This window comes from Coregonus clupeaformis, chromosome 21 (assembly GCF_020615455.1).
Source record: "Coregonus clupeaformis isolate EN_2021a chromosome 21, ASM2061545v1, whole genome shotgun sequence".
NCBI classification, from domain to species: domain Eukaryota; kingdom Metazoa; phylum Chordata; class Actinopteri; order Salmoniformes; family Salmonidae; genus Coregonus; species Coregonus clupeaformis.
The window spans coordinates 12653751-12671463 of record NC_059212.1 but is presented as its reverse complement, the minus strand read 5'-3'; the positions used below and the strand labels follow the sequence as shown (position 1 = coordinate 12671463).

The following is a 17713-nucleotide window of genomic DNA, read 5'->3' as shown; positions in this document are numbered from 1 at the left end:
GATCATATCCTGTAAATATTTGTTTAAATTATTTCTTTACAGTGCTCAGACATTGTGTTCTGTGACAGAAAAAAAATACAGTGTGAATCCATTAAATATATACATTGAGAAAGACAGACACAGATGAACGGACCGATAGAGAGTAGGAGAGAGAACATATAGACAAACAGACAAGCATTCAGACCCAAAGATAGCTATACATACAAGGATATACAGTACATAGATACAATGGATTGCATTTACACAGCGCTTTCTCACAGGTCTCCAAGCGCTTTACATTGTGTGTGTGTTGTCTGTTGGGGTGGTGTGTGTGTGCGTGAGGTGCGTATAAGTGATGTGGTGTGTGTGCGTGTGGAGGATAACTCACCTCATCCACCACCAATGTGTAGCACCCACCTGGGTGATGCACAGCAGCCATTTTGCACCCGAATGCTCACCAAACATTGGCTATTACAGTGGCGAGGTAAGGGGTAGAGTAAACAAACACATAGACATGCAGCCGGACAGACAGACGGCACAAGACTGGGTTGTGGTCAGACCACACCACACATCCCTATCTACAGTTCCCTATTATAATATGACGAGGTTCAAAATGTGGTCCCAAGAGGAAAAGGGTTCTCAAAGACATTTAATTGTTGAGGGCATCTGGGTTTGACAGTGTTTAACTGGGTTTGACTCTATGTGGTTGACCTTATGAGTTAGTGGTCCCTATGTGATTTTGAGGAATAATTGTTTGTTCTGGTTTCAGATGAGAGGGTCAACTGTAAACATGGTTGTATTGGCAGTGGATGACTGAAAGTGAAATACAGATTGAGGTTTACTCCTGACTGTTGATCCAACCCTTGGCACTAAGTATGGATCTCGGTTAAGCTTACCACATCTAAATTCCAATCTAAACCATTGAGAATAGAAAATAAGCTCTGATCATAGATCAACACTAGAGCACTGGGTCAGACAACAAAAGCAGACTAATAGAAGAGAATGATGGCTGTTAGGTTGGTGAGTCATGAAAGACTCCTGCTAGAATGAGATAATTAAGGATAGGAAAAAGATGATGTCATACTATAGTAAACATAGAAGTAAACAAGGGAACTAGATGTTCAATTGAATTTGGCAGGATTACTGGTTTTTCCAGGAGATAGTTGAAAATTGATGACATCACTGCCCTATCCTTCTTTGATCCAATCCCAAACCGATCTCTCACCCTCTACCACTAGGCACTATTCTAGGCCCTTTTTGGGTGTGATGTACTGTAGATCTAAAATGAATGGTATCAGCTATAATATGGTAATTGCTCCATCTAGCACTCTTGTTATGCTTACCTGGCTTACCTGGTTAAATAAAGGTTAAATAAAATAAATAAATAAACACATATCGAACCCTATCAGAAATACAAGATGGTGTCAACAATAGCCTAAGAGAAAGGTATTCAAATCCAGGATTCGGGGATCACAGCACTACTGGTTTTTAATCTTTCCCTATCACACCTAACCAGAGACTGACCTGTAACACCAGATGAGTAGACTATCTGGCCAATCAATGAACTACCAAGGTGATATGAAAAATACTAGATTTGAATGTTCCTCGCCTAGGATATGGAGAAAAGGTGGAGGGATTGGTTTGGAATTAGGCCCATCTTATTCTAATAGGAATCGTCCGGGGGAGGTCAGAACCACATTTCTCCACACTAGCCTCCTCCTCACTACTCCCTACTCTTTGACTGTGATTCGGAAGGTGACACGGCCCAGGAACTTGTCTCGATCGTCGTTGTTGCGCAAGTCAGATCCCTCGATCCGGCATTCGATGGTCAGCTCCGTGTTGTAGTCGTCCTTGTTCAGCAACAGCTTAACTGCAACCAGGGGCTGCACATACCTCTCCTACAGACAGAGGGGGGGTAATGGGAGTAGAAAGAGAGAAAGGAGATGGGAGAGAGAGAGAGATAAAGAGAGGTGGAAGGAAGGGCCAAAAAGAGGGAGGTTGAGACACACAGTAAGAGTGCAATAGAGTGGGAAAGAAAAGAGGGACAAAGTGGAAAAAAATGATAATTGACCAACAAAGACTGTTGTATACACCATACGTCCATCCAACGGTCTTCCAAATTCTTGCATCATTGTATAATAATGCTTTCCCATATAGCACCAACCAGTATGACAAGACAGAAATGGACAAATATTGACCTTTTTATCCAAACTTACGTGAAGCTTATTGCCGTAGTAAGGGAAATACATTTTATCGAACCGTCCCTCACTAGGGAAGTACTGCATCTGTACGGGGGTGTCCCTCTGAAGAGGAAAAGGAGGAAGAGAAAGAATAATAGTCAACACAGGAAAAACGATAGAACAGCAAGAATATGTATATCCTATCCCAAATCGACTGTTGGGACTTCATATAGATCTGAAAGGGTTGGATAGAACTGTTGAATATACAATACGTCCATCCAACGGTCTTTCAAATTCTTGCATCACTAGGTCAAATGCAGGGGTGAAAGTAGATTTAATTTCTTCCCGGTATGAGACCTCCTATGTGGCACATGCACCATTTTTAGTATAGTACAGACATGTAATTTAACTGTCAAAATGTATTTACCTTTTAATGGGGCAAGAACACAACCAGTCATGAGGTTTTCATCTGATTGTCAAACAAATCTACCTGCACACGTTCATCCACTCATCTAAATAATTCCAGCATCTAAAATACTGTGCACCTGCCATTTGATGAATGGAAAGGGACATCTATTAAAACATCAAAAAGTGTAGGCTAATCACATTCAACGATTGTCATTACAGTATGCACACTTTTAGCCAGAATTGATTGATGCGTCATTTCGCAAAATGTTAGTGTGCATGTCGAACCACAGCACATTTTGGAGTGTATACCACCCGTTTTCAAGCCCATTTGCTATTTTCTCATGTGGCTGACAAGTGGTAATGATAAATTCTTGTGTAATAGCCTACAGTTTTCGTGCCATCTTTGTATTAATTATTGTGATAGGCTCATATTTAAGCAGTACGCTGTACCTGCACTATTTATTTTGCCGGTACTCTGTACCGGACCGGCTTACTTTCAACCCTGGTAATAGCCCTCTGATATGTTGTGTGTCATTTTTGCCATATTGCGCACATCTAGCCAATCTTTTCAGATCTATACAAGTACATATGAGTACGTAAGAATAATATATTATCTAAGATTTTGATATATTCCTAATGCTGCATACACTGTTATATACAGTGGCTTGCAGAAGTATTCACCCCCCTCGGCATTTTTCCTATTTTGTTCACCCTCCCCCTTTTGCAAGTCTCTTGGGGTATGTCTCTATACGCTTGGCACATCTAGCCACTGGTATTTTTGCCCATTCTTCAAGGAAAAACTGCTCCAGTTCCTTCAAGTTGGATGGGTTCCGCTGGTGTACAGCAATCTTTAAGTCATACCACAGATTCTCAATTGGATTGAGGTCTGGGCTTTGACTAGGCCATTCCAAGACATTTAAATGTTTCCCCTTAAACCACTCTAGTGTTGCTTTAGCAGTATGCTTAGGGTCATTGTCCTGCTGGAAGGTGAACCTCAGTCCCAGTCTCAAATCTCTGGAAGACTGAAACAGGTTTCCCTCAAGAATCTCCCTGTATTTAGCGCCATCCATCATTCATTCAATTCTGACCAGTTTCCCAGTCCCTGCCGATGAAAAACATCCCCACGGCATGATGCAGCCACCAGCATGCTTCACTGTGGGGATGGTGTTCTCGGGGTGATGAGAGGTGTTGGGTTTGCGCCAGACATAGCGTTTTCCTTGATGGCCAAAAAGCTCAATTTTAGTCTCATCTGACCAGAATACCTTCCATATGTTTGGGGAGTCTCCCACATGCCTTTTGGTGAACACCAAACGTGTTTGCTTATTTTTTTCTTTAAGCAATGGCTTTTTTCTGGCAACTCTTCCGTAAAGCCCAGCTCTGTGGAGTGTATGGGTTAAAGTGGTCCTATGGACAGATACTCCAATCTCCGCTGTGGAGCTTTGCAGCTCCTTCAGGGTTATCTTTGGTCTCTTTGTTGCCTCTCTGATTAATGCCCTCCTTGCCTGGTCCGTGAGTTTTGGTGGGCAGCCCTCTTGGCAGGTTTGTTGTGGTGCCATATTCTTTCCATTTGTTAATAATAGATTTAATGGTGCTCCGTGGGATGTTCAAAGTTTCTGATATTTTTTTATAACCCAACCCTGATCTGTACTTCTCCACAACTTTGTCCCTGACCTGTTTGGAGAGCTCCTTGGTCTTCATGGTGCTGCTTGCTTGGTGGTGCACCTTGCTTAGTAGTGATGCAGACTCTGGGGCCTTTCAGAACAGGTGTATATATACTGAGATCATGTGACACTTAGATTGCACACAGGTGGACTTTATTTAACTAATTATGTGACTTCTGAAGGTAATTGGTTGCACCAGATCTTATTTAGGGGCTTCATAGCTCGGGCTCCCGAGTGGCGCAGCGGTCTAAGGCACTGCATCTCTGTGCTTGAGGTGTCACTACAGACCCCCTGGTTCAATTCCAGGCTGTATCACAACCGGCCGTGATTGGGAGTCCCATAGGGCGACGCACAATTGGCTCAGCGTCGTCCGGGTTTGGCCGGTGTAGGCCGTCATTGTAAATAAGAATTTGTTCTTAACTGACTTGCCTAGTTAAATAAAGGTTTTTAAAAAAATAGCAAAGGGGGTGAATACATATGCATGCAACACTTTTCCGTTATTAATTTTTTAGAATTTCTTTAAACAAGTACTTTTTTTAATTTCACTTCACCAATTTGGACTATTTTGTCTATGTCCATTACATGAAATCCAAATGAAAATCCATTTAAATTACAGGTTGTAATGCAACAAAATAGGAAAAACGCCAAGGGGGATGAATACTTTTGCAAGGAACTGTAAAACCATTAGCTTTTACCTTAAGCAACAGCTACTCTTTCTGGGTTCCATGAGAGGTCAGAGTCAATGGCCAGTTCTTATAATAACACTGGAAGTTTCTAAAAGGTTCTTATTATAACATTGGTATACTGCATCAAACAGGACCAAAAGAAGCAAAAGCGATTTGGAATAAAGCCCATAACACAATAGAGCACTTAAAAGGGGGGAGAACAACAAAACAACCCTGTAAGTTGCTACTACAATGTAAGTTATTTCCACAAGGTAGTAACTTACATACTGTATAAACAAATAGGCTTACACATCGCTAAGCTTACCCTAAAGCTTCAACTGGAAGCATGCAGAAAAACAAAATCAAACCAAATCAGGAAAAAAGAAGACACAAATATCAACATAAACAATAAATAACAAAAATTATATAAATGTAACCAGAGTATATTGCTATTTTCAAACACAGACAAAACACACATATTGAAATTATGATGACATTTACCTTTGCTGTGCAGTTGACATAGGGATCTCCACGCGGCTTCAGCCCAATGATCTGTGAATGGAAAACCAATTAACCAATCAACAAATCAGAGAGCCACAGTCAGACAATAGGCTAATTTAAATCATTATTATCAATGTGGTCTACTCTGAGCAATCCAATGGGATAGAAACATATACAGTTGAAGTCGAAAGTTTACATACACTTAGGTTGGAGTCATTAAAACTTGTTTTTCAACCACTCCACAAATTTCTTGTTAACAAACTATAGTTTTGGCAAGTCGGTTAGGAAATCTACTTTGTGCATGACACAAGTAATTTTTCCAACAATTGTTTACAGACAGATTATTTCACTTATAATTCACTGTATCACAATTCCAGTGGATCAGAAGTTTACACACACTAAGTTAACTGTGCCTTTAAACAGCTTGGAAAATTCCAGAAAATGATGTAATGGCTTTAGAAGCATCTGATAGGCTAATTGACATCATTTGAGTCAATTGGAGGTGTACCTGTGGATGTATTTCAAGGCCTACCTTCAAACCCAGTGCCTCTTTGCTTGACATCATGGGAAAATCAACAGAAATCAGCCAAGACCTCATTTATAAAATTGTAGACCTCCACAAGTCTGGTTCATCCTTGGGAGCAATTTCCAAACGCCTGAATGTACCACGTTCATCTGTACAAACAATAATACGCAAATATAAACACCATGGAACCACGCAGCTGTCATACCACTCAGGAAGGAGACGCGTTCTGTCTCCTAGAGATGAATGTACTTTGGTGCGAAAAGGAAAAATCAATCCCAGAACAACCGCAAAGGACCTTGTGAAGATGCTGGAGGAATCAGGTACAAAAGTATCTATATCCACAGTAAAACGAGTCCTATATCGACATAACCTGAAAGGCCGCTCAGCAAGGAAGAAGCCACTGTTCCAAAACCGCCATAAAAAAGCCAGACTACGGTTTGCAACTGCATATGGGGACAAAGATCGTACTTTTTGGAGAAATGTCCTCTGGTCTGATGAAACAAAAATAGAATTGTTTGGCCATTATGACCATCGTTCTGTTTGGAGGAAAAAGGGGGTTGCTTGCAAGCCGAAGAACACCATCCCAACCGTGAAGCACGGGGGTGGCAGCATCATGCTGTGGGGGTGCTTTGCTGCAGGAGGGACTGGTGCACTTCACAAAACAGATGGCATCATGAGGAAGGAAACATATGTGGATATATTGAAGCAACATCTCAAGACATCAGTCAGGAAGTTAAAGCTTGGTCGCAAATGGGTCTTCCAATTGGACAATGACCCCAAGCATTCTTCCAAAGTTGTGACAAAATGGCTTAAGGCCAACAAAGTCAAGGTATTGGAGTGGCCATCACAAAGCCCTGACCTCAATCCTATAGAAAATGTGTGGGCAGAACTGAAAAAGCGTGTGCGAGCAAGGAGGCCTACAAACCTGACTCAGTTACACCAGCTCTGTCAGGAGGAATGAGACAAAATTCACCCAACTTATTGTGGGAAGCTTGTGGAAGGCTACCCAAAACGTTTGACCCAAGTTAAACAATTTAAAGGCAATGCTACCAAATACTAATTGAGTGTATGTAAACTTCTGACCCACTGGGAATGTAATTAAATAAATAAAAGCTGAAATAAATCATTATCTCTACTATTATTCTGACATTTCACATTCTTAAAATAAAGTGGTGATCCTAACTGACCTAAAACAGGGAATTTTTACTTGGATTAAATGTCAGGAATTGTGAAAAATTGAGTCTAAATGTATTTGGTTAAGGTGTATGTAAACTTCCGACTTCAACTTTACAAGGAGAGAGGGTGAAAAGGGACAGCAAAACATAATAATAGAGAATGGTAACAAAGAGAAGCAAATGGAAAGATCTAGATTGAGGAGGAGAGAAATCCACTATTGGCTAATGTCGTCTACTGATACATACATTGGCTCAAGGCTCTTGTGAATGTGTCCATGAACAATGTATTTGAATTGGGACTGGTGGACTACACAGCACTGCCCTGAATTTAATTGGGTCTGCACTTATCCAATGTGCTCTTCATCAGGACCCGAGTGTATTAAAGTCAATGACATGCATCCAGTGAGTATTGGCTTCATCCTAATTCTCTACAATGTTCCCAAAATGTGCACTTCCCCGTCATGGATTGAACAATGGTGGAAAATCCATCCAGCCAATGCTTAAACCAATCCAATGGTTTTAAATGACGGAGAGTGTGCAAGTACACACTTTGGGTAGAAAGTAAATTGGGAAACAAATATGAAGAGGGAAAGGAGGAGGTACCCTATTCATTTTGAGGAGGACACAGGGTCTCCCCTCAGCGTAACCGAAGGTGGAGTCGGAGAGGCCGGAGCAGAGGCTTAGATCGCTCCTCTTGAACTGACACGCCTTCCTCTGCTCGCCCACCTTGCCCTCCTGCTCAAAGTAGTCCCCCGCCACGCACGCCACGTTACTCTCCTGTTCCGTGTCATTGTACTCTGAGAAAAAACAATAATTACTTTTTGTTATTGGTCTATTAGTCTTGTGTTGCCATACCTCTAAAATCACATCGATGTCACACCTCCCTTGGAGATCTGGAGAATTATGAATGATCGGCTGGCTCCCAGCGGCAAGATTTGATTGGATGTTAAATTTCAAGAACCCTCCACCCACATGCCCGTAGAAGTGTGCGTCACTGTTTTCCGTCCGAGTAGGACACCTTTTGTAGAGAGTTGTTGCGTATGCTAGTTTCAAGTGCTAGTTTTCAAGCGTGGCCGACAGTCTGCGATTTATATTTATTGAAATTGAAAGTGGATTACACTGGTAAAGTCAAACATCACAACACGTTCTAAACCGCTCTTGTGACAAACCCACTTTTTGCCTTATTTCGTTTTTTTAAAGACCCAAAAAATGGAGGCCATGGGAGAACCTATTCAAGTAAGTAAATAAAAATGTTAAACGTTAAAAAACGATGTATTATTAGCTAGCTGGCTACATTAGGCCACTTTGTAGGCTAACTCAACTGAGCTGCTAGCTAGCTAGCTAACTTTACACACAGTTTAGCTAAGTTAATTAAATGTCATAAGCTAGCTAACTTCCTATTAGCTACAGTGAAGGAAAAAAGTATTTGATCCCCTGCTGATTTTGTACGTTTGCCCACTGACAAAGAAATGATCAGTCTATAATTTTAATGGTAGGTTTATTTGAACAGTGAGAGACAGAATAACAACAAACAAATCCAGAAAAATGCATGTAAAAATTTTTATAAATTGATTTGCATTTTAATGAGGGAAATAAGTATTTGACCCCTCTGCAAAACATTACTTAGTACTTGGTGGCAAAACCCTTGTTGGCAATCACAGAGGTCAGACGTTTCTTGTAGTTGGCCACCAGGTTTGCACACATCTCAAGAGGGATTTTGTTCCACTCCTCTTTGCAGATCTTCTCCAAGTCATTAAGGTTTCGAGGCTGATGTTTGGCAACTCGAACCTTCAACTCCCTCCACAGATTTTCTATGGGATTAAGGTCTGGAGACTGCTTAGGCCACTCCAGGACCTTAATGTGCTTCTTCTTGAGCCACTCCTTTGTTGCCTTGGCCGTGTGTTTTGGGTCATTGTCATGCTGGAATACCCATCCACGACCCATTTTCAATGCCCTGGCTGAGGGAAGGAGGTTCTCACCCAAGATTTTGTCCTGTCCCCTTAGCAGAAAAACACCCCCAAAGCATAATGTTTCCACCTCCATGTTTGACGGTGGGGATGGTGTTCTTGGGGTCATAGGCAGTATTCCTCCTCCTCCAAACACGGCGAGTTGAGTTGATGCCAAAGAGCTCGATTTTGGTCTCATCTGACCACAACACTTTCACCCAGTTCTCCTCTGAATCATTCAGATGTTCATTGGCAAACTTCAGACAGCCCTGTATATGTGCTTTCTTGAGCAGGGGGGCCTTGCGGGCGCTGCAGGATTTCAGTCCTTCACGGCGTAGTGTGTAACCAATTGTTTTCTTGGTGACTATGATCCCAGCTGCCTTGAGATCATTGACAAGATCCTCCCATGTAGTTCTGGGCTGATTCCTCACCGTTCTCATGATCATTGCAACTCCACGAGGTGAGATCTTGCATGGAGCCCCAGGCCAAGGGAGATTGACAGTTATTTTGTGTTTCTTCCATTTGCGAATAATCGCACCAACTGTTGTCACCTTCTCACCAAGCTGCTTGCCGATGGTCTTGTAGCCCATTCCAGCCTTGTGTAGGTCTACAATCTTGTCCCTGACATCCTTGGAGAGCTCTTTGGTCTTGGCCATGGTGGAGAGTTTGGAATCTGATTGATTGATTGCTTCTGTGGACAGGTGTCTTTTATACAGGTAACAAACTGAGATTAGGAGCACTCCCTTTAAGAGTGTGCTCTTAATCTCAGCACATTACCTGTATAAAAGACACCTGGGAGCCAGAAATCTTTCTGATTGAGACGGGGTCAAATACTTATTTCCCTCATTAAAATGCAAATCAATTTATAACATTTTTGACATGCGTTTTTCTGGATTTTTTTGTTGTTATTCTGTCTTTTACTGTTCAAATAAACCTGCCATTAAAATTATAGACTGATAATTTCTTTGTCAGTGGGCAAACGTACAAAATCAGCAGGGGATCAAATACTTTTTTCCCTCACTGTAGCTATCCTGATGTAATCATTGTAAATTAAAAACATAGTCTCCAAATGCATTTGTAGATAACAGCCATGGAAGAGGGTGAAATTTAAGCTCCAGCTGTCAGTAAAGGGAGAGTGTAGGCTACTGGATAGGGAAGGTCATTTTGTGGGAGGACAATATGAAAAGATAATCCAGTTCCATTCCCTAGAGGGGAAAACATAGAGATAATAGCAACATAATATTCAGTGCTGTCTAATTTGAGTATAATGAAGCCGGTTTCTTTGTGATGTTTTCTGTTCTCAGATATGGAAAGACGTGAAATCCTGTTTGCAAATGAAGAGAGCGGTATTATTAACATATTGGGCTTTATAATCGTGAGAGAAATTGAACTAGCTAGTAGCTAGCTAGTTATACATAGGCAGCCTACAAGGTTATTAGACTTTTCTCAAAATGAACCTCATTGTGACTAGCTACTTCTTGTCCCTCATGCTAGCCTTTACAGCCAAATATCACTTCAGAAACGTCAAAATTAAACATGGCCAGCATTGTAAATCATTTCTTCCCTCTTGCTGCAGCTTTAGCTCATCTTGAAATAACAGAGAAATGTCGTGAAAAGCAGCGTGCTGCAAACATTCAATTTTTTTGGTCTGAAATATTTTGTAGACGTGTTTAATCCTCATGCACTGTTTCTCCTACTGCACTATCTGGTGTGCACCTTTAGAACTCCGCCCAAGCAAGGCATTTGATTGGTTTGACGTGCTGCGAGGCGTCACTGATTTACACCGGGTTCCGATCCCTCTTTAGCTGATTTCTGCCATGGAACTTCATCAGGCTTTTATTTTCTTAAGAAACAAAAATAGTTTCTTAGCAAAGAGCAATTTCTCAAGCAAGAATTTTGCTAGGACTGTCTGGGAGTGGTCTGAGTGGTGAGGAGAAAATAGAAAACTAGGGCCAAGATTCAATCAGATCAAGTGTTAACTGGTGATATCAGACACCGCATAGCGGATGTTTTGGCGGTTGTCAGAGGTGGAACTGTGTTGGAGCCTTCAAATCGGTGAGCAGCTTCTCTTGAGATCATTGTCATGAAGCCACACACGCCCCACTCACGTTAGAAGTTCCGAACGAGAAAGTGTAGGCTATATAGAAATAATTACGCTAAAAATGAAAAATCATTCAACTAAATAATGAGGATTTCTATCATCCTAATCGAGGTGTAGATTACATCTCACAATCCACTGTTCGAAAACAAGGCTGCATAGGATTTCTGTTAATGCGACTCTGTGCAGCCAATGGCAATGTCCGCTTTAGGTATGATGCCGGAAGCCACTTGTGGATTTGACAGCTCTAACACAGTTCCACCTCCGACACCGTCAAAACAACCGCAATGCGGATGTTGGCTAATGCGGATCTGATTGAATCGAGCTCCAGCTGTTATTAGCAGAGAGTTTGGAACTCTCTCTCTTATTGGTCTATTAACTAATTTACCGCCTGGTGATGTCACCAGGCAGGCCAAAACTTCATCCCACTAAAACAGGCTGAAATTTCAGGTGGTCTTTTCAAACAGATCTTACACAGAAAAGGCATTATCATCATTTTCACAATTTCACAGTATTATTCCAACCTCATAGTGTGGAAATATACAGTATATAAAACACAGAACAATCATGTTTTTGACTGCACTGGGCCTTTAAATCAGCCATAAATCCCCTTGTGACAGGGGGGATGGAAGCTTGTTGTGTGGGAGGGGCAATTGAATGCAAGCATAACAAAAACAAGTTCATTGTGAAAACATTTCGAGCCTGTCTGTCTATGGGCAACAGGGTTGACGTGTTTTGCTCGACCCTCTCAGTTTTCCACCACAAAACAGCAGAAAATGGCCAACAAGAGTAGAACCAGCTGCTTTTACACTATGGTTTGACTATTATATGTTTGGAATATTTAAAAAGGAATAGTTTCACCATATTAAAATGTGAGTTCAGATCACGTAACAGGGTTGACCTTAAAATTAGGGAAATATAGTTTTTTTCCCCCTTAAAATGAGCCACTAATCACATTAAATAAATAATAATCTTCAGAAATGACTTTGTCAAAGCAACAAAATAACTAAGGCTTTACAATGATAGTGAAAACTTGGAGAAATGTTGCGGTTAATTGGGTTAAAATCTTCCTGAAAGTCACAGAGGATGTCAAAATGCTGAATTTGGGCACTTTAGCAAGTCTTTATTCAAATTATTGAATTTATTAAGTTTTCAATATTTGTGCACAAGTTCTACTTAAAATATCAAAGGGGCGCAAAAGGCACTCATTTTTTGGAACGACCCATAACGCAACATTGTATTTCATAGATACAGTGGGGGGAAAAAGTATTTAGTCAGCCACCAATTGTGCAAGTTCTCCCACTTAAAAAGATGAGAGAGGCCTGTAATTTTCATCATAGGTACACGTCAACTATGACAGACAAAATGAGAAAAGAAATTCCAGAAAATCACATTGTAGGATTTTTAATGAATTTATTTGCAAATTATGGTGGAAAATAAGTATTTGGTCAATAACAAAAGTTTCTCAATACTTTGTTATATACCCTTTGTTGGCAATGACACAGGTTAAACGTTTTCTGTAAGTCTTCACAAGGTTTTCACACACTGTTGCTGGTATTTTGGCCCATTCCTCCATGCAGACTTTCAACTCCCTCCAAAGATTTTCTATGGGATTGAGATCTGGAGACTGGCTAGGAAGGAGGTTTTCACTCAAAATCTCACGAGACATGGCCCCATTCATTCTTTCCTTTACACGGATCAGTCGTCCTGGTCCCTTTGCAGAAAAACAGCCCCAAAGCATGATGTTTCCACCCCCATGCTTCACAGTAGGTATGGTGTTCTTTGGATGCAACTCAGCATTCTTTGTCCTCCAAACACGACGAGTTGAGTTTTTACCAAAAAGTTCTATTTTGGTTTCATCTGACCATATGACATTCTCCCAATCCTCTTCTGGATCATCCAAATGCACTCTAGCAAACTTCAGACGGGCCTGGACATGTATTGGCTTAAGCAGGGGGACACGTCTGGCACTGCAGGATTTGAGTCCCTGGCGGCGTAGTGTGTTACTGATGGTAGGCTTTGTTACTTTGGTCCCAGCTCTCTGCAGGTCATTCACTAGGTCCCCCCGTGTGGTTCTGGGATTTTTGCTCACCGTTCTTGTGATTATTTTGACCCCACGGGGTGAGATCTTGCGTGGAGCCCCAGATCAAGGGAGATTATCAGTGGTCTTGTATGTCTTCCATTTCCTAATAATTGCTCCCACAGTTGATTTCTTCAAACCAAGCTGCTTACCTATTGCAGATTCAGTCTTCCCAGCCTGGTGCAGGTCTACAATTTTGTTTCTGGTGTCCTTTGACAGCTCTTTGGTCTTGGCCATAGTGGAGTTTGGAGTGTGACTGTTTGAGGTTGTGGACAGGTGTCTTTTATACAGGTAACGAGTGGAGGACAGAGGAGCCTCTTAAAGAAGAAGTTACAGGTCTGTGAGAGCCAGAAATCTTGCTTGTTTGTAGGTGGCCAAATACTTATTTTCCACCATAATTTGCAAATAAATTCATTAAAAATCCTACAATGTGATTTTCTGGAAAAAAAATTGTTGACGTGTACCTATGATGAAAATTACAGGCCTCTCTCATCTTTTTAAGTGGGAGAACTTGCACAATTGGTGGCTGACTAAATACTTTTTTTCCCCACTGTATGCCAATAAAGCATTATTGAACAGTACATTTAAAATTGAGAGAGAGAAAGAGAGAGAAAAAAAGAGGGCAAGTTAGACAGAGAGAAAAGGGCAAGGAGACAACAAAAACCATACTCACGTTTCAGGAAAGACTCTAAACTCTGGACAAACGGGGCGCACTGGAGAGGTTGGGATCTGTTAAACACCATGTCCAATTCCTTGGGCCGGATGACCAACCCTAAGGGACAGAGAGTACAGTATGAGATCACAACTACCTTCAGGGTCATCAAAAATACATGGTAAATCATAGTTAAATCTACTAATAAAGAAATCAGGGTCACCAATGTTGTTTGGTAAACCCAGAAACCCTTAATTTAAAGGATACCTACATAAGGGCTTCATAACACATTCATAACCCATACATAACACATTCAGAACCCATTAATAACACATTCAGAACCCATACATAACACATTCATAACCCATACATAACACATTCATCCTTATATAGGTACCCTTTAAATAAAGTGTTGCCAAACAGACAGTATATAAAGAGTTTGGCCATTACTATTACAATTGAAACCAGAAATCCCATCATTCAACAGTGGCAATATTGACCAATAGTAGTCCACAGGATTCTCAGGTTTAAAAAAAACGCTGACTACCTTAACCGATAAACCTTGTGCTCAAAATCAGCAAAATACAATAATTATTGAATATTTCAGTTCCGTTTTCCCTCAGAATGTCCCTGTACGCTAATAATCTCCCAATAATCAATAATCTGCCAATCTGATTCAATTGACTGATTGGTTGATTGATTGGTTGATTTATTGGTTGATTGATTGATTGATTGACTGATTGAATAAATAATCTCCCTGTGGTGCTACTCACCTGGGTGTGGCACCCGGTCACGGTACTTTGGCACATAGTCGTCCAGTGTCAGCAGCATGACCCAAATGGTGAGGACGAACATCCCAGCCAGGAACGCATAGAACACCAGGTAGAACAGGAGGATGAGGCCTGGAGAGACAGAGAGAGAGAGAGAGAGAGAGAGAGAGAGAGAGAGAGAGAGAGAGAGAGAGAGAGAGATTAGCACAATTCCAGACTGTGTCAGCCCTCCGAGCTAAAAGCTAGGTCTACACACATCTGATCACATGAGGGACGTTTGGTGAACTGCCTCTGCCATATTAGTTTATCAATGTGTATTTAGATAATTAATCCATGTAAATGTTAGTCATTTCAATAAGGACAGCTTTCCATGTAAATAACATGATAAGTAGGAAAGGATAGATGAGGACCAATTTCAAGCCTCAGCATTTTGTTGCGCAAAGGTATGCATTTTGTTTTCTTATGATGATAGGCAGAATGATCAAAGATGACAGAACAGCCTAGTATTTTGATTGAGAGGTCCAAGTCTGAAACCTTATCAAATGACAGGGCTGCCCATGGGTGCTGGGCACTGGGCACCCCCATAAGTTTTAGAAATATACACTGAGTATACAAAACATTAACAACATCTGCTCTTCCCATGACATAGACTGACCAGGTGAATCCAGGTGAAAACTATGATCCCTTATTGATGTCACTTGTTAAATCCACTTCAATCTGTGTAGATGAAGGGGAGGAGACAGGTTAAAGAAGGATTTTTAAGCCTTGAGACAATTGAGACATGGATTGTGTATGCGTGCCATTCAGAGGGTGAATGGGCAAGACAAAAGATTTAAGCGCCTTTGAACAGGGTATCGTATGCCTAATGTTTGGTACATTCAGTGTATATCGATCCAGGCCATCCCCAAGAATTTATACATAATTCAAATCCTGCAGAACTGTAATGTCTCTTAATGCATATTAATGTATATTGCAGAGCCAATATAATATTATAATGGATGTAAGCATTTCATATGAAGCCATTGAACGACATGGGCTATAACATAAGAACTGGGCCTACCACGCAAACAGACAAGCAGGTCGTTCATCACACACTAGGCCTACAGCCTACAGCCTACACCTCTCACATAACCAGCAGAGAATGGAGGATTCTGAAATATTTGCCTGCCCTGTCCTACCTCCCACCCTCCCCCCCTCACTCCACTCTCCTCCAACAAATTCCCATCATGCACCTGCAGCGTGATCAAGGGGGAAACTCATTTGACCTTGACAAGCATGCTAATGTGGGCAGCCATGCAGCCTTGGTGGGAGGAGGTGTTGTGACAGAGTGATAGAGTAGAGGAGCATCCCACTGCACAGCACCACACAGGGTCTTAATGCAAGCTGCTAGCTCGCATAGATAGAGCAAGCTCAGCTCACCATCTTCAAAGTAACCATAGATTACTGCTATACATTGAGGAGATAAATTCCATAAATGAGAATATGTTCATATTTTCTCTTTGTGTGGGTGGTATATCTCACTAGTAACACCAGTGACGGATTTAACATCAAGGTCTTCACATAATCATGCTAGCTGGCTGTTAGATAGCCATAAATTGGTCTGTTCCAGATGATTCCCACTCACATACATGTATTCACATACATGTGCACACACACAACCACACAGGCACACACTGCAGATTTTTTTTGCATACTACTGATGTAGTACAATACACTACAGAGCAGATATTGATGATTTCTAATCAAATTGTTCTGAAAAGGGAACATTCATTTAATGTATGATCTAATGAATGAATATCATTTGCATATAGTTTATAATTCCAAATTGGGGGGTTATATATCTCATAAGTTGTCTAAAATATGTCTATTTGTGGTCTTCATGGAAATACACTGAGTATTGGTCTGTAATTATTATGCATAAAGGTGGGCTAGTCTCATTCATCTATCTTGCGCTAATCAGTGCTGAAATGTACAAGGTGTCACACACACGCACCATGCGCACACGTACGCGCGCGCGCACACACACATCATGAGAGGCTGACAATATGACGCTTCAAAACCAACGAGACAGAAATAGATTCATTGTCACACTATCAGGCCACCATTGCCTCGCAATGATAGAGACCATGAATTAATGGGTGGATGGAATATAATATTACTATCCGATATTAGGCTATGTGACAATATGCACATCCAAATCGAATAGCCTGCAATTTGATTAATACAAATTTTAAAAATGGTTTTCGACAGTGGGCTATCCCCCAGCCCCGGTCCAGGTTGTCTTACCCCAGCTCTTCGCTGTGCGCCCACAAAACTCTCCGGTCCTTGGGTTGAAGATAGAATCTTTCCAGCTTCCAGCATTCTCATCCTCTTTCGCCGCCGGTTTGTCTTCATTACTTGCCATGGTGAAAATTTGGGGATGTCTTTTTCTTAAAAAAATACGAGGAAAACAGGGCGATGGTATGAGGCGAAATCAGGGATGTAGGCAGTATGTTGTTGGACCAATGGTTGGAATGGAATGGGCGGCACAGTGAAGCAATGATGCTCTTGTTGATTTTTTTTGTTGAAAAATCTGTGACGTTTTCTGCCACTAGCGGCAGCCTCGCTCCGCTACTTAAAGCGCTGCGGCTACACTAGAAGAGCCATGATAAATGAGCGGCTTGGACAGAGTAGGCTAGATTTGAGACACTAAACGAAAACGCTGTAATAACGCTGGATTTATCCATTTATCATGACCTGAGAAAATGTGAGAATATGGTGTACCTAACAAATAAGATGCAAACTAGAAATATCTAGAGATTATGATGATGACAATGATAGGCCTATGCTTCCTATACAGTAATAGGCTATTCATGGTTTCCGGCTGTGGTTGAAAGAGCCTAGCACACCTAACATATAGCCTATTCAGTTAGACTACATGTAAAATAATGTGTTGAGAATGAGCAACACATAGGGAATCAATCTGCTCTCTGGTGTGTGTGTGTGTGTGTGTGTGTGTGTGTGTGTGTGTGTGTGTGTGTGTGTGTGTGTGTGTGTGTGTGTGTGTATGTGTGTGTGTGTGTGTATGTGTAT

General features: G+C 41.3%; 1 protein-coding gene across 1 annotated transcript; it reads right to left on the bottom strand.

Annotated features, from left to right (window-relative positions):
• Positions 1-7: 7 nt before the first annotated feature.
• LOC121534935 (sodium/potassium-transporting ATPase subunit beta-3) lies at positions 8-17186 on the bottom strand. The gene is made up of 7 exons (XM_041841560.2): positions 16928-17186; positions 14645-14773; positions 13893-13991; positions 7699-7892; positions 5395-5445; positions 2196-2282; positions 8-1877 (listed from the first exon to the last, which is right to left on the bottom strand). The coding sequence occupies exons 1-7, from the start codon at positions 17043-17045 to the stop codon at positions 1710-1712; spliced, it is 846 nt and encodes a 281-aa protein (XP_041697494.1). The 5' UTR covers positions 17046-17186; the 3' UTR covers positions 8-1709.
• Between the last annotated feature and the right edge of the window lie 527 nt (positions 17187-17713).